This window comes from Streptopelia decaocto (genome assembly GCF_964273445.1).
Source record: "Streptopelia decaocto genome assembly, chromosome: 5".
Taxonomy (NCBI): domain Eukaryota; kingdom Metazoa; phylum Chordata; class Aves; order Columbiformes; family Columbidae; genus Streptopelia; species Streptopelia decaocto.
In genome coordinates this window covers 41,012,580-41,035,877 of record NC_138659.1, presented here as the reverse complement: position 1 = coordinate 41,035,877, position 23,298 = coordinate 41,012,580, and the positions used below count along the sequence as shown (strand labels likewise).

Below are 23,298 nucleotides of genomic sequence, written 5' to 3'. Positions count from 1 at the left end.
ACTGGTGGAAGCCACCAAGACCAGATTAACATCTATTTTCTCTACTTTGACAGAATAAATTTGCTGTCACAAAAGAAATTTTTCAATTTCTGAGTTACATCAAATTTTGAGTTACATGAATATCTTCGGCATGCTTCACTAGCTTTCTACAGTACAGGATTTGTTTAAAGGAAGAAAGAAGAGTATAAGACAGCACGTACAGATGACAATGACAGAATGAAAACTACAGTTAAGTCACTCCACAGGCAATCACAACAGTTCATGCACTAGGATCAACAAGTTGAAAGTTTTACAAACTAGGCTTGATCTCCACGAGGTGAGCCATGAGAGCTCCAGAAACCTGACTGCCTTCATTCTCACCAGTCCTCTTACTCCTCCTCCTCTCACTGTCGGCCTTTTCACTCTTTGATTTTATAGATGCTGCCTCTGTTTTCATGTCTCTAGTAGACTTCGATGTAATGGAAGGCTGGTAAACTTGAGTAGCTTCTGATATGGATGTGTTCCTTGATGTACTGTCTTCTTCATCATCAGAGACCTCTGACTGCATCTTTTTCTCTTCATCAGATAGACGATCCACAAGCTTTAAAGTCTCACCACTAATTCCCTTAAAATATTCAATTGAATGTTTACATACCTCCCTAAGCTGATTTTTCCTTACTTTAACTGTTGTCATGGTGACGGAGGTAGATCTTACCTTGACTGGTAATTTAGAAGGAGGCTGTTTTGGTTTTTCTTTCTCTACCTGCTCTTGTCTTGGCAGGGTTGGAGTTCTTCTAGCTAGATTACTCCTATGTGTATTTTTTACAGGAATCCTAGACCTTGCTTCTAGACAGGGAGAAGAATTCTTTTGTTTTGCTTTGTCAGGCTTACTAGCCCCTCTCACTTTGCTCCCTGTGTTACTTTGGAGATTATTTTGTGAAAAGACTTCTTTTACTGAGCTGGCCTTTACGGGAAGCTTTGATTTTCCTCTAGCCCCTACCGACTCTGTTGACTTTTGCTGCTCTCCGTGTGGTTTTTGCTTATCTCTTACTCTGTGTCCTTGTGTTGTCCCTGTACCTTTTCCTGAAGTGCTTTTCACTTGATTAATTTTCTGGAGGGAACATTTTGGTTCCAAATGTTCTTTTAGCTCTACATTACAGGTAACATCATCTGTAGGGACAGCAGATGAATCCAAATTGTTGTTGTTATTAAAATTATCTTTTGGAAAATCACTGTTTTCTGTTTGCCTACAGCTTGTCTGGCTAGAAGCTGAACTCTCAGTCACTGATACAGTTTCATTTTCTAATCCCTGACCACTTGGCATCACAGCTTCTATCTTATCTGTCACTTCTCCAGGGCCATCTTTCTTCAGAGTCATGGTGGAAGCAGAAATTCCCATTTTAATTGGTGTGCGCAATTTGGGATCAACTTTAGAAGCATTTACCGCTGCCGATGATTTTTCCAGTGAGTTACTACCAAGGGTTTGTTCCATGCAATCTCCACTGGCCTGGATGATGGGCTTATGTTCAACTGCTGTTGTTTCTACTGGTCTCTCTAGGTTTGTTTCTACAGTGTTGTCCCCTGCCTGTGGCTGTGTGATGGCAGTGACTGTACTTTTATCCCCTTCCCCCTTGTCCCCTGACTTCCCTTCAGAAGTATGCTCACCAATCTGAAAAAATTGGAGTCTTTCTTCAACAAAATCCCTCTTGCTCATGTCAATTGCACCACTGCGAGTCATCTCAAACATCTTCCCTTCATGAAATGGGAAGGGGTTGGGCTCGCTAGTTGGCGTACTTTCATCTGTTGGAGTTCTGGCTGGAGTTGTGTCAGGTGTTGTTGCTTGAGATCTGTCTTCCACTGCCAGACCAAATGGCTTAGCCTCATCATCCCTTGATTTAGTCTCAAACACTTCATCGTCACCTCGGTTAGTGGACCACGGATCAAAATCTAGACTCTTGGTGGCCACCGTTTTGAAAGGTGTTGCAAATTCTTCATCTACTTTGTAACTGAAATACGAATCAGGAAATACAGTCCTGTCAGGGTGTCTGCCTTCCAAACTGAAAAACTGTGCCCCTGACTTTTGTTCGCTCTTATCTCTGGCTTTTTCAGAAGCTGGACCCTTTGAAGCTGCCTTGTCTTCTTCAGGGCCTACCTTGCCTTCCTCCTCAATGACTTCAAGCTTACTCTGGCTAAAGCTGCGATCGGTTTGCTTTAGAATGCCTTCTGTAGTCCATACATCCTTTTTGGTTTCAACTGCTGGACCTGCAAGTTTAGAATCACTCTCAGTTAAACCATCATCTTCATCTTGCAAATCATAACCGTCAAGAGAGTCAATCTCTGTTGCATCAGTATCATGGGAGAATTCTGCAGTGGTTGCTATGGAACACTCTGTGACAGACTGGTCATTGTTATTCCCATTTTGCACTACATCATTCTGGGGTGAATCAAGCCCAACGTCAAACTCATTAGGCTTCCCAGAAGCGGGATGTCCTAACTCTTTCTGTTTCTCAATCTTTTCAGGGGCTTTCTGTTTTGAGGTTTCTTTCTGGTCATCTTCCAGTTCTTTCAGTTTGAATGTATACTTTTTAAGTGGAAGAGGCTGATAGAGAGATTCGTCATCACTGGAGTCACTGACATCTGCTCCCGGTGGCACAGGAGACGGTGGCTGTACTCTTATGACAGGTTCAGCAAGTTGGCATTTGTCATGTTCGTCTTGCAAGTTCACTTCTGTCATCTCCATTTCACCCTCAGTGGAATAATGAGGCTTCTTTTCTGACTCGCCTTGATCTGCATCCAGTGGTGGAGGAGGAGGGAATTCAATGTAGGCAACTCGGTTACCTTTGGGTCTTTTGTTAGAGTCCTTATTTATATGATTAGGCAATGCTTTGTCAACCTGTGGTTCCTCAACTTCTGCCTGTTTTACAGATGTTGACTTAGCCTCTGCTTCCTCCTCTGACTCCTCAGATACTTCAGGTATAGGACTGGGTTTACCTGGGATATAAGCTATTAGTGAGTCGGGTGTTTTAGATGTAAACTCATAACTCACTTCCTCTGAACTCGGTGTTTCTGGTGTTAAAGGGCTTTTACCAGAGCTATCTATAAAGGACACTTGTTCTAGTGTGTCATCTTCTGGACTACCTTGTGGAGAAGGAGGTTGTTTTTGCTGTCTAGCTGTGTAAAACGTCCCCCTCGTCTCTTGCACTGTCTTACTCTCCTGACTGACAATTTTTTTAATATTTCCTTGTTGCACTTCTTTCTCGTATTGCTTTCCTACTTGAACAAAACTGACATAAACAGGTAAGGTCTTGATTTCTTTTACTCCCTCAGTGCTTACTAGTGGCGCAACTTTATCCAAGTAATCAATGGCACCAGGGTCAACTAAATCACTCGAAGGAAATTCCTTTCCTGGACTACATTCTAAAGAGTCTGGTGATTTGCTAGGGGATATTTCAGTTTCCTCAACAGGAGGACTTAGACCTATTGAGCTCTGCTGCTTGCTAACTTTTTTGATTTCTGAATGCTTTCTTTTTTCATCTTCCACATAATCAATCTGCCTCTCAACTTTCTGCTTAATCACAGCTGACTGGGATACTTTAGCTGAAAGTTCATAGACACCATCAAGCATGGCTTTCTTCTCCTCAGCAATTCTGACTGGAATATGGGACACAGCAATTTCTTCTTTCCTTTTGGATATTTTATCAGCCACTTCACCATTACGTTCCCCCTCCCTGACAACAAATTCTCTGTATAAAACCCTTTTTGAGGGAGATTTTACAGTCAGTTCCTTCACTTCTTCTGAATGAATTCCATTTGCTGCCAATTTGTGCTCTGTCACAGTGATAAATTCACTTTTTTTGTCAGTTTTAGCTTCAGCATGATCAACGTGGTTTTCTTTTACTGTATCTGGAACCAGCACATGTGAAAGCTTTTCTTTTTGTGTTTTATGGTTAGAAGTTCCAGGACTTTCCCATGTCCTATAGATTTTTTTGTCCCAGTGTCCCTTTGTTGTTGAGTCTGAGCCATATGCCAGGTCTTTTACTTGTGGTTCTGAAAAGTGTTCTGGAACGCCTTTACTCATCTCAGTTCTTTGGTTTTGAGTGTCTGAAGCATGGAAGTCTTCAGTAGCTTTCCCTTTACCTGGAACAAAATCTTCCTGTATTTTCACCTCTTTCTGTAAAGCTATGCTCCCATCAATGAGCTCTACTTGCTTTGCATGTTTCTCTCTGGAATAAAACTGATACACTGGTAACTTGCTTTCTTGCAATTTCTTTACTGGAATTTTGGACTGACCATCCAGCTTTTTTTCTTCTTGAGTTACATCCTTACTCCTTGGACTTATACTTTGTTCAAATTTAAGCCTGATAGAACTGAGCTTTGATTGCTTCAGCTGAAATCCAGCCTGAGAAACCTCAGGTACTCCAGTCTGCTGAGCACTTGCTTTGTGTTCCATAGTTTGTTTAGAGTCCTCTGCAGGTTGCACAGATATCCTTTTTTCAGGACTGCTAGGCAAACTGGACGCTTTTCTTTCATCCACCTTGGGAAAGCATTTCCCATCACGTGCGTACTGCTTCATCTTACTCCATTCATCACCAGATGATGGCAACTCAGGGAGCAGAACTTTCTCAGGGCTGCTGCTGGCAGAGCTCTGGCTAGAATGTATTTCTTTGCCATTTTTCTTATGCTGTTTTTTCTCTGGAGACTGTAGCTCATCATTCAACTTCTCTGTTTTATCCCGAAAAAACTGTGATACTTCAGTCAGTTTTTCTTCTGCCTCTTTAACAGTCCTGTCCACCCTGTCTTCATATATCAACTTTTCTCTACCTCTGTCTAATCTGTCCTCAGTAAAGCGCATCCACATGGCATGTTTTGGACTGCTAACATCTCCAGTGTAGTGTAACACTGTCACTTTATCATAATTATCATCTTTAGACATTTTACCCACACCATTTTCAGATACATCTTTATAGATTTTGGAGAGAATCTCTTTTTTGGGGGCAGTAGCTACTTTTTCTCTGCATCGCTTATCGGACCCCTGTAACTCTGCACTAAGGGGTAGAGCATGGTCAGTAACTGACTCCTCAGTATCAGAATGAGACACATCTAGCTTTTCTGAAAGAAGCATTTTCTCAGCAAACCTGTAAGACTCCCCTCTTAGTTCTGACAACTCATCATCATGGTATTCTATTGAGTGCTGACTCAAAAGCTTCAGTGTTTTGTAAGAGTCATCAGACATGAGTTGAGCAGAACTAGGGCGACTGTCTTCTTCCTGGGACACAGGAGTGTTAACTCTAGAGGATTCCAGATAGGAAGGAAGTGACTCTTCAGCCGTGAGCTCTTCTTCTTCTTGCTGACCTTGTTCGTCTGAACAAGGAAAAGCATCATGTTTTTCCAACTCTTTTAAGTTAGTATCTCCCCGAGGCAAGTCTTTCTGATATACATACATTTCTTTTTCTGGATGCTTTTTTGTTTCTCTAATAATGACTTCAGTAGGTTCAGCCTGATTACCTTTTTCAATATGGACCTCTATTATTCGCTCCAGTTTGGGTTTCATTTTGCTGTCCTTCTCTGCATGTTGTGGTGAAGTTTCAGTAGACTTGCTAACATCGGATGTTAGTGATGATTTGTGTTCAAACAGACCTGCCAGTTCTTTGGAAGGGTCACGTCCAGACTGAAAGGCTTTCATTATGTCATGAACAGACATTGTTTCCTCAATTCTTTCAGATGTGCTTTCAGTGCATGGAGGTTTATGATAAACCATCCTAGTTGTCGTAGTGATATGAGTTTCTTCTTTTACTCGGACACCCTTACTAAGCACACACTTGTGGTCATCTTCTTCACTGCTGCTTGCTTTCATTTGAAAAGCTTTAACCTTCTCTTTAATAGATCCAGCTGGTTTTTGCTCCAGCTCCATAAATGTAGGGGCAGGTTTTGAGGCCGGGAGCTCCTCTGCTTTCTGCTCTGGAATTTCTTCGGATGATGGTTCGTAGCTGCGGATAACATGAACTACTTCAGTTCTTGTTTCTGTAATGACGGGAGGGATGGGTACATCATGGAAAAGTGGTTTTGGCCCTGTGCTTTCAGCGCTTTGAGGGGCAGAAGGTGTCTTTTCGCTTCTTGTTTCAAAGCCACTGTCAGATAAGGGACTTTTATCTTGATCATGTTGAGAAAAGTCATCTGGAGACTCTAAAATAGTATCTGTTCCAAAAAAGGAATCTGCAATTTTACACAACTCCTTTTCTGATGTTGATGGCCTCATGGAGGCTGGAGGCATTTTAAGTTTATGTTCCTGCAAAGCAATAGCTGGTTTTAAAATGCGCTTTTGTCTCTCTTCACCTTCTTTTTTCCCCTCTTCAAACTTGTACTTTATGTTTGTTAATGAACTGCTACCGATATCATTTGCTAAGTAATCGATAACTTTTGACAAGTTATAATCCTTTTCCGACACGGTTTTGGTTTTAATTTGGACCTTTTCTGGAACAGATATAGGAGGGCTTGTCAACGCTTGCTGTCTCGCTTCATCAATCTCCTCTGTACTGAACTCTACCCAGTCATCCTCAGACAGGTGTCCTTGATCACTTTTGGATACTTTAGCCGACCCTTTACTTTCTAAACACACATCTTTTTTCAGAATCTCACTAACTTTTACTAAGTCCTCTTTTACTTTCTCAACAATTTTAAAGGGCTCTTCATCATCAATTCTACCCTCTTTCGGTATCTCAGTTTGGAACGGTTTGTCCTCTGCGACATCTGTCTGCAATATTGCAGTCATTCTTATTAGGTCCTCTTTCATTTCAGCAACATCTTTCAGTATCTCCTGACTGGAGGATAAAGAAGATGGTGTGGACAATTTGAGAGCAGAGGGTGCTAAAAACAAGGATGATTTTACTGGAGATGAAGTTCGATTAAAGGGAGGCTGTGTGCGTGCCTCTGTAGTCAATGTTTTAATAGGTGACAGTAATGCAGCAGCTGATTTTGTGAGTGAAGACGACTCTGGGAGCTTCTTTAATGCTGGTTCGGACAAAACATTGACTACAGAATATACTGGCACTGTTATTGTTGATGAAGTTACTGATGAGGTAGTTGCAGATATTGACCCAAGGGCTGTGTACAAAGCACCTGCGGGAGGAGTTCTTATTGACTGGAAAGCTGAGGGTGCTGAAGACACAAATGACCTGAGTGGAGAAAATGACTTTGTTGTAGCTGTTGAAAACACTCTCTCAGCCGTGTCAGCAACTGTGTTAGCAGCACAACTTGCAGAGTGTGCAGCTGCAGTGATCTTGTCTTGAAGAACAGCTGCAGCTTTGGATCCATTTAGTAAGTTGGCAGAAGGTGGGTATTTGAGAGGTGACACAGATCCATTAAGCAACGGTACATCTGTGTGCCCAGCTACATGTTTTGCTGGCGACGAGAGAGACGAGGCCATCATAACTTTAGAGGATGAAACAGCAGCATCAACTGCTGACTTAGCAGGTGACACCACTGACTTTAGAGGGGACGATAGAAGTGAAGATGCTGATGTGATGACCGATTTAAGTGGTAAACTTGAAGAGTACATGTTAATGTTGGATTTGGGAGATGCTGGAGGCGTCATGGTTATGGACGATCTCTCCAAGAGAGACCCTGCTGTAGTCACTGGAGATGTCCGAGAGGGGAATGTGGTGGTGGATGCCAGCCCTTTTAGACCAGCAGCTTCTGTGACTGCGGGAGCTCTGACGAAAGAGCCTGAAGTAACCTGCATATTGTAGGGAGGCTGTGATACCACAGTTTTTATTGGTGAAGAGATTGTCCGAAATGATCTAATTGGAGATGCTACATCACTAACAGATTTAACCGAAGATGTGGTAGAAGCTCCTAACGTGGATTTGATTGGAGAAGTAGAAGAAACAGACCATATTGATTTTAATGGGGAAGCTGTAGGAGTGTTAGAGGAAGAGCTTGATAAGGAAGTGAAGCCTGATTTGGCTTGCCCAGGCACAGTAATTGGAGCTGTTGTCCATGACTGATAGGGCCGTGGTGAAAAGAATGGCTTGTAAGAGTAAGTAGCAGGTAGGGATCTTGTTGCTCCCGCACTCCGTTCAACTGTTTCTTAAAATGTTAAATTAAAATCAAACATAAAATCAACAAAAATGGTTGAAAAACAGAGAGACCAGAGAAGAAAATTGGTCAGTAAACGTTGTAATATTACAAAAAGCAAGTATAATTGTTTGCATGAGTTAGGGTGAAGGAGGCAAAAGAAGATTTAAAAAGGAAAGAAAAAAATAGGAATGAGCCATACACTGATGACTGGTCCAAACCAAAAAGCAACATGAAATGAAAGACAGAAAGCACACAGCAAACAAATCTGCAAACAATGAAGAACAGAAAACACAAAGAAGGAACCCATAAGGTAAAAATAAAATCACATCAAAACTTCTTCTCTTACTTCCTATTGACTTTCTGATGTGCTACTTCTGAAATATTTGTATCAGTTCTATTTTGCCTGTTTAGGTATGTCTCTGCTTTGTGCATCTATTAGAATTTTCCTTTTAATAATTTCTGTTGTTGTTGTTGTTCTGTTCAGATATTGAACCTATGCAAAGTATAAACTTGTGTAAAACGACATTATATACCTATTTTTTTAAATCACTCAGAATTATTTCATGCACAATCCAAAATTCCTTTAAGTGACAGGCAATTGATGTGCAAACTGTGAAGCAACTGGAATAAACTAAAATCTCTATCTCCCATGCACAATTCGGATATGCTTCACACTCACAAAGCCAATAAGAGCAAGAGCTTTTCTGAGTCAATATTTAAAAAATAATTAAAAGAAAGAAAAGAAAGGAACTTTTGCATTTTTTTCTCATGCGATATTCCTTTTGTTTGGTAAAAACTAAAGCAAAACTTTACATGAAATGATTTTAAGAAGCATATGTCATACATGAAATACAGAAAATATGATATATGATAAACGTGAGCAAGCAAAGCAACTGAATCAATTTTTATTCATGCACAATATATCATGTCAAAACGAGCACACAGATTAATAACTTGTATTTAGCACAAATATATAAACCTTACAAAATCATTTCACAAGAGGCCATTAAAAGAAGAGTACACTTTTTCTACAAGATGTAGTGTCTTGGTACCTTTTGAGGAGATTTCTTGTATCAGCTCAAAGACAGACCTGTTCAACTTTACATTTCTCAAAAGGTAACATTAGAAAAACAGTCAAAGAACAATATATTATGCAAAAACTTCCTGGCAAGTACAAACCTGTTAACTGTTATCATTCCCCAGAACATTCAGGTTATTCATAGGCATTTCAACAAAATCATCATCCACCGCGTTTTGCATCACAGGAGGTACTCATGCCAGAAGACAGTGTTTCTGGGAACCCCATTATTAGCATACATATCCTCTGATAGAGCAATAACATTCAGAGTTGACATTGGAAGGAACCTAGAGGGCTTTTTTTTTTCTTTAGGGTTAGAAATAGAGCTAAAATATCCAAACAACTTATTTCAACACACCTTTCTCTGAAATTACACTAATAATTTGTCAAACCTGCTTGATCTGTCTTATAGACAGATGGTACCTTACAGTGAAAGAAGCTTAGCAAGGCTAACACTAAACAGTTAAAGCACATGCACTCTTATAGAATAGTGAATATTCAGTGTACCACAGGTCCATATCCTGCAGGGAGACATGTGCTAGTCCTATAGAAGCCAATCAAAGCCAGAAGTCGATGTGGATGGCTGGTGATATTGCCATATGAGAACATTTAGGTTGAAGAGAGCTTGAATACTAGGCCTGACTGGCACAGCCTATGTCAAGAAACTTCCATTTTTCCTTGCAATTTTATTTTTAAAGTGCAAACATACTTCCTTTATCCCCTCAAAGAAAACATAGTGTATTTCATTAAATGAGCTAGAATTTATTGTGAAGATATATTAGCAGCATCTGCTAAGATTCACCAAAAGTTCATACAGTCCCAAGTTCAAGAAACAAACCCCCAAATCATTCTGAAAAGCACTAGCAGTAAAACAACTCATTCAGCAGTTTGTGTCTGGAAATGCCTTTAGAAGGACCACGCTGCGCTGTGATGAGCCCGTCTATCACCACTGGCTAGGGAGGCAATCAGACCAACAGGCTCCCCTCTTAACTGCTCTTTCTCCTGTTAAATCACAGGTTCAGACACATTTAAGGTGCTTTTTCTGTGGTCTTTATTGCAGCTGAGAAGAAGAACTAGTACAAAGAAAACTGAGTAATTTACCAGTGTGTGCAATTATGACATAATTCAAACAGCAGGGAACTGGGCAATTTTACTACTTTGAAATAACAAAGAAATCCCCACAACCATCCAAGACTTTAGAATGGGATAATATTTTAAAGAGTGGTTTTAAATAACAGCCCTTTTTGGCTACTGGATACTCTTGGCCTTAATGGTTTCCATCATTCTGCATCCAAGATTTTAGCAGAAAACTGTTGTTAGTTATTACCTTCTGTGCACAGAACTGTGCACTTCCTTGCCTGCAGAGGTAACTGAAAGTGCTGAGTGAAGCCTAAAGCTCAGCCTTGTCCTCTTCAGCTGCAACAAAACAGCCAGGACTGAGCAGCTTCAGCCCACAGCAGCACTGCCCATCAGTGGGGACATCACTGCTGGGAAGAGCAACAGGGCCCTTTGGTCCCATTCCCTGAGGAGGAGGAGGGACAGGGAGGCTGGGAAATATCCCATCTGCCTCCCTCTCCTGCACCAGCACTGGCAGGGCCACAGGGGAAAAAAAACCTGTACGTGTGCACGTGCACAAAGGGGTTTGTGTGAGTAAAAAGAACAACACCTGCTGCTACCAAAGCTGCAGGAGCTGTGTCATTAAATTCACTGGATACAGGTAGAGGTTCCTCACTCAGATCCGATCACTGGAGCAAACACCCTGTGGTGTGAAGCAGCCACAGCAGCAGCCCTGGCTCCATGCTGGGCAGCCTGTGCTCTCTGGAGGAGCTGCACCTCCGAGACCATGTCATTCCCTCACCAGCATGGTGCAGGTGGGTACTGGCAGTTGCTGACTACATGCTACGTGTGCATAGGAGGTGGTGCTCAGGCTGATGGCCAAACCCCAGTCTACAACCTTTCCTGGCAAACACAATCGTTTTTGCATACCCTTTTTTGGGTAGCTCACAGCCTTAAGTAGTAACCCTACCAAAAGGGATAGGATAGTTAAAGAATTGTCAGGAGCTTCTACTGCATTAACACACCTCTTTTTTGAGTACAGCTCAAGTGGGTTTAAGTTTTTTTCCCTTCCAGCTTTTTGAAAATGAGTCTTGATGGACCTTTGGTGAATAAATATGGCTACTATTTTTTTTTCTTTCTTTTTTTTAGGTGAAGCCTGAAAAACTAATTGTAAGCAACATACACAAACTACTTTCAAGCAACTTCCTTTTCCCTCTCAGTTCCCATCAAGCCTTTGACAATACCTTAACAGTCCATCAAGATGTCTCAGCAGATCTGATAGCTTCTTCAGATGTTATATGCTTGAAGTCTTCTTCCAGGCCTGAGAAGTGTAATATATTCTGGAGCAAATCTGATCCAAAGAAGCCACAGATCTTATAGGATAATTAAACAGCAGCCATCCAGTGGGAACTCCCAAGACCCGATGAAGTCTGTCTATGGATTTTATGGAATTATATCAAAGGGTCTATTGCAGGGTAGCAACTGAGAAGTCACAAGGTAAAAAAAATGGCAAGAAAAAGCCTGGGAATGGGGAACAATAGCAGTCAACCTCAGGAGAGGTGAGGGAAGAAGAGCTAAGCCAAATACATTATTGAATTTAACAGGGAAGGAAAGGAATGCCACAGGTCTGGTCAAGGGGAACATAAGTTTAAGAAGAAGCAATGTGTGGTGCCAGGGAATAAAAAGCATCTGCAGGGAACAGAGGAAAAAGGACAGGGAAGAAGAAAGAAGAGGGAAAATATAAAATATGAGAGAGTTCATTTTGGCTAAGCATCTAAAACATTTAAGCGCTTATCTGAAAGGCATTCTCCAGCCTTGCGAACCTTTGCATAACATTTCCTTCTACAGCAGCTCTCTCTATTCTTTCAAAGGGAAGAGGAACAGGCTCTATTTGAAAGCAATTTGCAATCCCACGACTCTGAAGCTACACGGCGTATTTTAAAACTATTATATTTTTACTTAACACGTCATTTGCCAGTCAGGACTCTTCAAGCTCTCACAACACAATTCACAGTCCATCCAGGAGTTTTGTTTTAGACAGGCAGGTTTTTTAATCTATTTTTTTTTTTTTTTTTTTCCCCCCAGAGTGACACCAAATACAACGTTTATAGAAAAAATGTCTCTTCTTATGAAAAATCACGTATATATGGTTTAGTACTTTGGTAAGAGCAACTCACTCATTCCAGGCTCAGTCAGATAGCTGTAGCGCTTACGTAAAGCAAGGGAGACAAAGTTCTGGCGCCGGTCAGCTTTCTCCGTCTGCAAGAAAACATAAAACTGTATAGTGCCTTTAGCATCGCAGTTCCCCATTTGAACAGAACATTCATCAAACCTCAGCACGATGGGCGTCATTTTGCGGTACACATCCCCCCAAGGGAGAAAGGATGCCTGCGTTTGGCATCAGGAAGGCATGCTAAAGCCAAATTTGGGCAAGAAGTCAGGGAATGGACAGAGCTGGATCTCCATCCCTGTCTGCCATGGAATGGGTGTCAGGCACTGCGGAGCAGGGAGCGGGGCTGCTGGAGGTGGCAGGAACCTGCTGCGGACAACAACCCTTCTGGAGCAAGCAAGGAAGGGACTGCAACCCTAAGAGATTACCCCACGGGTTCATTCCTGCTCACACCACCTCTGCTTCTGAGGTAGAAGAGCTTAGACAGCAGATGCAGCTCATGAACCTGCTTTTAAGTATCTCGATACTATACTATCCCATTATCATTAGATAAACTGCTTCACGCTACTAGAAATGGTGTGATATTATTCATTCCCTGTAAAATAAACCAACTTTGACTAGAAACAGGAGATCAACACAAAAGACTACAGATACAGACATAAAACATTCATAAGAGTACAATTTGGACCAATGAAATATTTTTCCCCAAATTAATTCATCCTGGAAGCACATACACCACAATATACACTGGCTTTAAAGTGAATACATTAAGGACAAAAAAGGCATGGGAGGGGATTTTTTTAATAGGCACAAAATGCAAAGATGCAGATTAGAAAGCAGACTACTATTGACTAATAAATTGCATCATCAGCTGCTGTGTTCAGTGGCGTAGCTGCTAGTGGGATGTCTTAAATATCAAGTCCCTCAGAGATCAGCTCAGTGGATTATGTGGCTAAAAATATGGTTTGTTTAGAAAGAAAACTATTGTTATGTGTATATAATAGCTCACTGGGTACAACTCCTGTGGAGATAAAGTGATGTCGTTGATATTATTATTTTTTAACATGTAAGGAGTGTTCTGGTTTGAGTTTTTTCATTATTTTAATCAGCAGGTGGCTACTGCTATTTATTTGCCAGCAGGAAGAGAAGAAAACTTGGCTACTACGTAAAAGAGATACATCTACATAGTTTCTTTATAGGGTGATCTCATTTATTACTACCTCTAATGAGTAAAACCCACTCAATTTCCTTACAATCTAATGAGGCAGTTTCTAGCAAATAGTGAGTTTTTAAGCTGCAAGTATCTGGGGTTTATTTGAAAAGAGATTTGTACATGATATTTAGAAATAATTCTTGGCTATTTTGCTTTTTCAGAAGAATTCAGTTTAGTTTCAGGAATAAAATATTAGAGACCACTATTGTGGCCTCAGCAATACTTCTTTCCTTCTCAGAAATACAAGTTACCAAAGCATTGGGTGTATTACTCTAATAGGTAAAAATCATATCCACTAAACTCTTCTTGATTTTGCAAAAACTTGACTTCGTCTGAGTTTTATAATAAGTTATTTTTCAGAAGAAACTGAGTTAAACTTTAGATTGCTATTATTGAATGCTTTGGTTAATTTCATAATATATAATCATGTTTTTTCCACATTGGTGCACTTTTACTGTTTTGAAACAGACTATCAGATGTGGAGGATACTGTTATTCTGCAGATATCATTTCAATGCCATAGTTAAAAATAGTTGTTTGGTTTTTTTTTTTTCTAAAACATATTACTTTTCTGCACTAAATCTGAAGGAAATGAAAACAGAAGACAGTGTTTATATTACCTCATCATCTTGATCTGACTCTGTTTCCTTTTGGTCCCAAGATGCATTGCAGAGACAAGGAATATTATAATGGACAGCAGGGAAAAGAATATCAGGATATGAAAAGGACCAAATTGGGAGCACAAAATGCAAGCTGATTTATAAGGCAAAGCAAATCCAAAATGTCAACACAAAAGAAAGAAAATAAAATCTTACACCCAATGCAAATCAACACATGACATTACTGAAAGCATAAATCTATGACTTGCAGGCTAAAGCATGAGCTGTAAACAGAATCAGAAAAATTATAGGTACTTGACACCACAGTAACAAGAGACTTTAAAAGCGTTCTACATACGGGAAACCAATAAAACATAAATTTAAAAAGCCTTCATCATATTCCAAAGCATTCTCTTTAGTGGCATTTCACAGGGTTTCTTTATCACTAACAGAAAAAAAAAAAATTAAAAAAAGACAAAAACTTAAGGAGCAAAAATAAAACCAAACCAATCCTAAGAAAAGTGTTTACTTTTCCTAACAAATACCTTTTTGTGTGCTGGCAGAGTGATATTCAAGTTGCAAACAGCTGTTTGTGGCAGTCCTTTAGTAGTCTTTGGTTCCTTCAAAAACGATAATCGACCACAAGCTTCCTGGCTGGTGTCTCTTACCTAAAAAAGAAATTTTAGTGCAGTGTGGTAATATGTAGTAATTTAGAGACCTAGAGGAGGTTTGTGGAGTGTTTCTCAGAGTCTCTTTCCACAAGAAACTATCTAATGGGTAAAGACAAACGCTACTGAGCTGGAGTTCAGCCTGAAGTGCTGAATGAAAAAAGGCACTACCATGAAAGAATTAGATCAGCCTGAAGCTCTCTGATGGTAAATTCACAAAAGACAAGATGTTGAGTGAGTTCAACCAGGCTGTTTCATACTGGGATATTGCTGAGAGACATTTTCTGCACACCTTCATTTTTTTCTGCTGTGTTTTGCATTTGTGCTCATCAAAAGGCATGGCAGCTGTGATAAGGTTAAGGGAGGTGAGCACCCATTCATGGTAATTTTGGTATAAACAGTCTGCACACACTTTTTTGGAGGCTGTTCTGCTGTACAGTATGTTATTGAATGCATCTCCTTTGTCCCTATGGAATAGTGACCTACTGGTACTATTCTAGAGGTCTAACTTGAGATATGGTTTTAACAAAAGCCTATGAATCCATATCATGGATATTCTGGTTCCAGTTCTACCAGCAGCTCTTTTGAAGTTTGATGCAAAGCACCCTCTCCGTGTTATTCATGTATTAAACAATGACAGTCACATCCTCAGGACAAGTCAATCCTATTGGACTCAAAAAGCGTTATCACTGAGGGAAAAAATATGAGCAGAATAATTTGGCTTGTTTTGCTTTTACCTTGATAGAAAATGGCAGTCTATTTTCTTTGAAAGCATAGAAATTAAAAACAAGTTGCTGTCCTCCTTTTGTCAAAGGGGCCAGATTTCCGTAACAATCAACGTAAATAGGTTTTCCTTCCAGAACCTATCAAGACAATAAATAAAAGTCAATAAAACTTCTTTTCATAGTAGATTCATGCACATAAATATATCATTATTTCCCCCATCACAGATCCCCAGTTTAGCACAAGGCCCCACTCAGATTAAATTCAACAACAACTCAGAAAATCACCGTGCATTACAGCAAGGTATTAGTAGTGCAGGCAGTTTGGGAAACCGTGAGCTACACAAGTGGCTTTTCTGGAGTGAACCTTCATTTAACTGGGCTTATAGCAGCTTTTGCAGGACCTGCTGCCGCTCAGAAAACACACGGTCCATTTACAAAGAGGAAGGCAGCTGTGAGTAAGAAATATACCTCAATGTCTTTGCTTCTTGCTACTTCTTCAAAGTTCTCTTGTTGCTCCAAAGTTTTGTCCACTTTGTCATCAGTCATGCAGAAGCAACGCAAATTGGATTCCACGGGATCATTCATTTTGGCAAATATCACAAACTTTGCCATATAAGGAACACATATTAATTCCCTATAAAGCTGTGTTGCCAGACCAACAGTCTCTAGTACCTGATGGCAGTCTGCGAGCCAAAATCTGAGTGGGGAAAAAGTAAACCATTAATCAACTTTTCATTATGCTCTAACATCGCTTAATCCTTTAAAGAGAAACCATGTCCTGTGATCTGTGGCCATTTTGTATGTGTACTGTCCTTGTAGACTTCCCAAAGCTGTAATTTTCCTTCTATTTTCATTGGAGTTTTAACAATTCAAAGATGAAAATACACAGCAGTGAAATGCTGATATACTTATTTGCCCCTTCTCACACTGGTATCTCACAAAACTCTCTATTTTAAGCCTCATTTGAAGCCAAAGTAGGGAAACTGTATTTCTTGTGACCACACAGCATGTATATTGTAATGTGCTGATGCTTCACTGTACATTTGATTTGTTAAAACAACCTCCTTTATAACACATACATACAGTAAAATCACATCTCCCATAAAGGCTGAAACCAACTATGCCCACAGTGAAGTTTCCCAAAGAGACGGATGTTATACCGTTACTTTCCCATCTTAAGATCACAAGTTTGATGACAATTTTGATACAAGTTATAAATATTTTAATTTGTAGTTTGTACAAGTCTTTTCCACAATATTTTGGTTCTGATCTATTTGTTTCTTGCAGCAATTCTCTTTCTTTATAAAGCTTTTTATAGGTGCAAGAGTTATGTACATTTATAGGTGCAAGAGTTATGTACATTTTACCTGACATACCATGAATTTTCTCTGCTAGGATGCATGATTTGTACAGATCCTGTTGAATGCCGTTAATCAGCATGTAAGTCTATTAAGTCCATCAAAATTCATTTCAAGCCATGACTTTTTGGCAAGTGATATTTTTGTGAGATTAATTTTACATAATTTTCAACTAAAAAGCCCGCAGCCAGAAACTGAATATCTTTTAACTTTTAAAACAAATGTTTTTTATGAATCCCCTCAGTTTTTTAATTGAATGACCATTTAGAGCTTTCCCTTTTTGTTGCTGTTTGCAGAAAAACGAACCCTGTGTGGCAGCACAGCCTTTAGAGGAACAGCATGTGTGATTTCCAGGAGACATCACCGCAGCAGAAAAGGCCAGGACGAAGCTTCGTGTGCAACCCTGGATGTGTGGGATGCTGATACATAGTGACAAAGAAGCATCTGGTCCATTACTGCTTTGTCAATCTTGCAAAAGGTTTGCAGAAAGCCAAAAAACAACCCCAGAACTATGCTCTCTGTTAATCAAAGGAAACTACTCCCTAGGTGCATTTGGCAAACTCTGTTACCATACCTGGCTGAAACATTGGTTGTGAATGAGACACAGTCATTTGAAAACGTCAGTGGAGTGGTACCCGTGATATCCTCCCACTGCGCGGGTGAAGTACCGCCTATGTAAATATAAACCACAGAGATTTTCTTTCAAACACCAAGTGTACACAGGTTACATTATCTTATTTTGCTTCACACATCAAAAGAGAACCTAGACAATCATGTTCTCCAACAGCTGAACTACAAGTTATATATTACTTCACATGTTACTCACCAGAAAACAATGCTGATGTAAGCAAAGTACATACCTACAGGTCAATAGCAAACCTCCCCTCTATACCAGCTAAGACAGATTTCAGCAGACTTCTTTTACTGACAACCCTGTTTAATGGCCAAGGTCGAAATTCTTCATAGTGGCTAAATATAAAATAACATTTAACATTTATTGGCAAAGTTCTTTTACAATTGCAGGAAACGAGATTCAAAGCCCAGGGCATCACTGGGAGCCTTTCAAGTGACCTCAGCTGGCTGTGCTCAGGAGGGCTGAACTGAATGCTACTGGACCGAGCACACCAACGTTCCCTCACTGGAAAGCACGAGTTGGGCAGTTACGAGAGTCTCGAGCACCGAGGCATCGCTGTCACATAAACCTTTGCTAAGAGCACGTGGTTTTCTCTAACCTGTAATGCTACATAAAAGCCGAAGGCTGGGAGTTGTGTCTCCTTTATACCCGTTGGTTACACCTTCTCCTGATGGAGGTGGCACAGGAATTGTCATGGTTATTGGCTTATGAAATTTTCTCCTTCTTGGCTCCACAGTGACAATGGGACTGAAAGTTGCTTTGTTTCCAAGGATTTTTTTGACAATCTCCTCTGGAACTGGTTGAGCCTGTCAACACAGGGAAAGCATTTAAACTAGAGCTACAAATTGGTTATAGACATGCAGAACTGTTTTCCAAAAGAGAATTCAATTTTCCTTCTATTTTCTGTAGAATATCTTTTTTTTTCCCCAGGCAGACTTCTCCTATAGCTCTTGAGGGTGATTATTACTACAATTCATGCTTATTATTCTCCTCAACAATCTACTTACAATTTCCTAATAGCTAACTTGTAGAACAAAACTATAAATCTCAGAAGGTTGCCTGCAGTATTTGCTGGGAGTTTTTCAAATAATGCTTGATTTTGCTTTTAGTTTACAGTGATGAGTGATATTAAATACAATTTGAAAACATAGAAAGAGGCCTATTTTGCTAGCAGGGTCTTGAGAAGTGAGGAGTAGACACTGTCTTGGAGACACTGAACAATTCTCACATCTCTTCCAAACATAAATTTGTGCTGCCTTTTTTTTTGAGCTTTAAAGTCTGTTTCAATCAGGCTGACCTGTGACTTGCTGCATTATTCAAACTGCACAATGTATTGATATGCATAGAATATGCAGCTACATTGCAATCTCAGCAGTCACAATACTGCACATGGAGACACTGTGCTTCCTTCACATTAGAGAGATCTGGAAAGGCAGCTATATAACCATAATAGCAGAGTTTCCATTTTCTCAAGATTAATCATCTTTAGATGTGAAATATCATTAACAGAAGTGTTCCAGTGTGAATTCCAAGCACTGGAATCTAAACCAGTATCTCTACTTCATGAACCCATCAGACTTGTCAGGTTATTAAGTAATTTTAACTGATAATTAACAGAACTCAAAGAAAAAGATCAACTCCTACGGAACATTTCTCCACTTTCTGTGCAGTTTGGTTATGGAGAGTTTAAGCTATTTACTTTTGCCAGATTCCAGCCATTGCTAGAAACACCAACTGTGTCCTAAGCTACAACAGATGTATACAGGGGGTGTCTTTGACCTAGTAACAGCTGGCAAACAGCTGCATGAAATCCTTACCAAACACATTCCGACGGCAAAGGACAGCTCAGTGACACCAATCACAAGCTGCTACTTTGCCACAGGAGACCAGCACTGCGCAGCAGTTGTGCAGCCTGTAGCTGCTGGTGGTCATGGCCAACAGAAGATGGCAGAGAACATCACTGGGTTTGCAGGGGCTCCAGGCCTTGGCATTTCTGTCTGGTTTTCAGTTGCTAAGCAATACTCCAGGTGATGATAGAAGAGGAGCTGGGTTTTTGACACAGGGAGGAGGACTGTGCATCACTTGTACTGGGGGCACTAAGAAGCAGAGTGTGTACCTGGGCAGACACATGTCAGTTCACATCTCAGGTGTGAACACTGCCCACCTTGCAACCCACCACCAAGGAGCAGCAGCCTCCTCAGCTGCAAACCTCATTCATTAAGACCAATGATGTGCTTGTAGACACTGTAGATATGAACAGGAGGACACTTTTACCTGCAGGCCCACGCGTATTCTTTTGGTTAGAGCACCCTCGGGGAAGGACGCCTGGACGCGCGGCACCGTCGTGCTGCTCAGCACCCCGCCCTCTGGCCCGATCTGGTTACTCTCCTGCTTGATTCGCGAAACCACTGCAAAGTACTGAGGGAAATCCTTTGTGACGATCCTGCAGATACGCTTCTTCTCCAGCTCCTCAACACTGTCCAGCTCTGGTGGGAGAAGATAGTTAAAACATTTGGGCATTACCTGGCATACCAGGCACATCTGTGAGTGTGAGGTTTTGAATATGCCTTAAAATGCTTGAGAACTCTTTAATTTACTAGAGGAGAAAAAAATTATCCAGTGCTATCAATTATCAAGCTCTGGTTTGCTCTGTGAACTTTTGCATCGATATCAACTATGAAGGCCAAGGGCACAGGACACACAGGTCTGCCGGGACACTGAAGCACAGCGGTGTGACAGTCTCTGCAGCAGCAGCTGCTGCAGGATTGCAGGTTTGTCACACAGCATGGGAGTCCAAGGAGGTCTGAAGGAGCTGGCCGAGGTTCTGGCCTCTATCTGTTACACCTGGAAGCACACAAGCATGCTGAACTTTCTGTGCACACCTTCAAAGAGACATTTATTTCCAGCCTCTTCCCTCACATAGCTCCAACACATAGAAAACCATGGGGAATCCCAGTCAGTTCCTGAGCTATCTAACTTCACACCAAGTGTGCAACCCAGGATTTGCATAGCTAAGGTGCTTGAGAAAGTTGTCTCCCAAACTGACATCCATCTAATCCTGACCAAACACTGAACTCTTCGGCAAACTGTGGATGTGACAGAGGTCTGTCTGTCAGTACTACCAATGAAACCATAGCAAGGATCCCTTCCCACATCAGGCTTTCAGCCATTCAGGTATCTGGCCCAAAATAACTGCACTGTGTTCCTCAGCTCCTAAAGAAACATAATGCATCCTCAAAGACAACTGAAACAGAAACAGGCCATCAACGATTAGTGCCCTTGGCCACATTCCCAACTCATAGGGTCACCAGGGCTGAGAAAACTGCATGGAGTATCTACCTACGTTAACTAATTAAGAAGATGACACAGACATATATGCACTGAAGAAAATTCTGTGACATGTCACAAATATAACTAATCATGCAACTATATGTGTGTGTGTATGCATATGCACTGATGAAATCCCTGTGATATAAACACTATTCACAAATGAAGATAACTACACAACTTCCATGCATTTCTCCTGTAATTTCTTGCACTCAGCCTTTTTAGTTATTGTAACTGGTTTTCATTGCAGCACTCCATAATTTTCCAATTTTATATTCCTCCTTAAAAAGGGCACCGCATTGCCAAAGAAGAAATTTTGTTCCTTGAAAGATGACATTTCTATGAGATGTAGCAAGAGAAAGCAAGGGGACCAGAAATGGTACCAAAACAAAAGACACTTGTACAATTCTTTTCTCTGTGTGCCTGAGACATTTTCTCTGAACATGTAAGCTCAATTACAGCTCCAAAAGAATTAGAATATAAATGGGGTAAATTGTCAGTTTTACATTTTAAAACTTTCAGCAGATAATTTGGATTAATTGCACGGTGTTGCTGTGGATCGTGTGTAGCTACCAGAAGAGGATAATTTCTTATCATAACGTCAGCTTCCATTTACTCTGATGCAGAGATTGATATCTGAAGCCCTCTAATGAATGAGGTGTTCTGCCTGCAGCCTCTGGAAGCAACAGCTTGTGCAGGAGACAAACTGGATTCTAAATGTCCCAGGCAGGTATGATCTTGACTGGTAAATTCCATGCATTCTCCTGTTTGATGCTAGAGACTAAACCCACTATAAGATGCTTACAAAGATGAAGGATAATTAAAATTTTCCTGAAGCAGAAAACTAGTGTTTTATATAAGAATGTTTCAGAATTCTTTGAGCCTGGCAGGCACTCTTCTCCTTTAGAGGAAGAAGATGTGAAGACCAGAGTGGCAGAACAGCTGGGCATGGAGAGGAGTTGGGCTATGTATGGGGAGATGATGTCTGAATACTACATATGTAAGCTTCGATATGAAGTTTCCCTCTAACAGAAAAAAAATAAAGGACGATAAGCCATCAAACCACCTCTCCGACTGCAAAGAAAAATGCAGTGTTAGCATGACAGAATTAATGAAACAGGGAAAACTAGTCCTGGGAGAGGTCACGTTTCCTGAACACACCTCACACACTATACAGAAAGAGCTGTCATCATTACTGTTTTCCTCAGTTGCTGACACCTCATTCCTATGTAATGTGTTTCAATTAAAAACCTCAAAGAATTTTTTTGTTTGCTTGGTTGGGTTTTGTGTATTTGCTTTTTTTTTTTTTTTTTTTTAAAAACCAGAGAGAAGCGTGCTATACACCTTATCTTACACATAGAGCTGGCAATGCACAGAGAAGTAAAGCAGAGGGGTTATTGGCAGAATTCAGAAGAGTGTCCCAGTGCCACTGTGCCAGAGATTTGTGCTTGGCCCAAAGAGTACCTACTGCCATTAAGGTACTCTGCATACTTCCTGCAGATACGTCTTCCCCTGCCACCCTAGTGTAGGGTACACTTGTCCTATGGTGGCTGGTGGGAGTGATGGAGATGAGATGGAGAGATGGAAAGGAGGGAGGACAGAAAGACCACTCCTCTGTACCCTCTAGTCCATGCTGCCACATTAAGTGTTACATTAAAGTTCCTGGACAGGAAAAGAGAAACCCAGCTATGTCCTCCAGGGTCAGAGAGGAACCTCACACAGGGAGGCTCAGGCCAAAGAAATCAATCAAACCAATTCTGCCATCTGAGAGGCAGTTGTGGATCAAATTCATCCCATGTCTAATACCTTTCTTTTTTACTTTCAGATAAAGTAACATAGAGCAAGTGTTTTCTGACTGGAAACAGAAGAAGACAGGTCACAGAACATCCAGCTGTTTTATGAGCTTCAAGGTGTCTTTGTGGGATCTGGTACCTGTTTTCCATCACCAGGGCCTTACAAGGAGTTTTACTAGCACTGAAAAAGCAAATCTCGCCTGTACTTAGCAGACGGAACAGCTCTCTGTGCTTTGCAACCCTCCTGCATTACTGGCCAGAGCAGAGCAGACCTTGTCACTGTGCAGAGACTGAGAGGTGAGACGAGCACGGGACATGAGTTTCACTCATACAGAGATGTCCCCACTAAGACACTGCTGCACTAGAAGTGGGGCACCCCGGAGGCAGCAGAGGAGATGGATGGATGGATGGATGGATGGATGGATGGATGGATGGATGGAGGCAGAAAGAGCACATGGGAGGGGACAAGGAAAAGCTGAGGGCAGTGAGACTTGTCTTGAAAACTCTGGAGGTCTCATCCTCAAATAAGTCAATGTCCTTCCTGCACTCTTTTGTCTATTTTTGCAGTCTCTTATCTTGCTATTCACAACATGAAGTTTAACAGCAGTATGCTCAAAAACTTT

The 23,298-nt window shown here is 40.9% G+C and overlaps 1 protein-coding gene across 1 annotated transcript in view; it reads right to left on the bottom strand.

The window, feature by feature from the left end:
- ANK3 (ankyrin 3) overlaps nucleotides 1–23,298 on the bottom strand; it is a gene marked incomplete at its 5' end in the record, with an annotated part of 202,701 nt that overhangs the window by 25,007 nt on the left and 154,396 nt on the right. Inside the window, 9 exons of the mRNA XM_082052678.1 lie at nucleotides 361–8,058; nucleotides 12,367–12,448; nucleotides 14,192–14,218; nucleotides 14,716–14,838; nucleotides 15,576–15,701; nucleotides 16,032–16,260; nucleotides 17,496–17,592; nucleotides 18,154–18,361; nucleotides 19,830–20,041. Coding sequence (XP_081908804.1) covers nucleotides 361–8,058; nucleotides 12,367–12,448; nucleotides 14,192–14,218; nucleotides 14,716–14,838; nucleotides 15,576–15,701; nucleotides 16,032–16,260; nucleotides 17,496–17,592; nucleotides 18,154–18,361; nucleotides 19,830–20,041 — 8,802 coding nt within the window. The remainder of the gene's footprint in view (nucleotides 1–360; nucleotides 8,059–12,366; nucleotides 12,449–14,191; nucleotides 14,219–14,715; nucleotides 14,839–15,575; nucleotides 15,702–16,031; nucleotides 16,261–17,495; nucleotides 17,593–18,153; nucleotides 18,362–19,829; nucleotides 20,042–23,298) is intronic.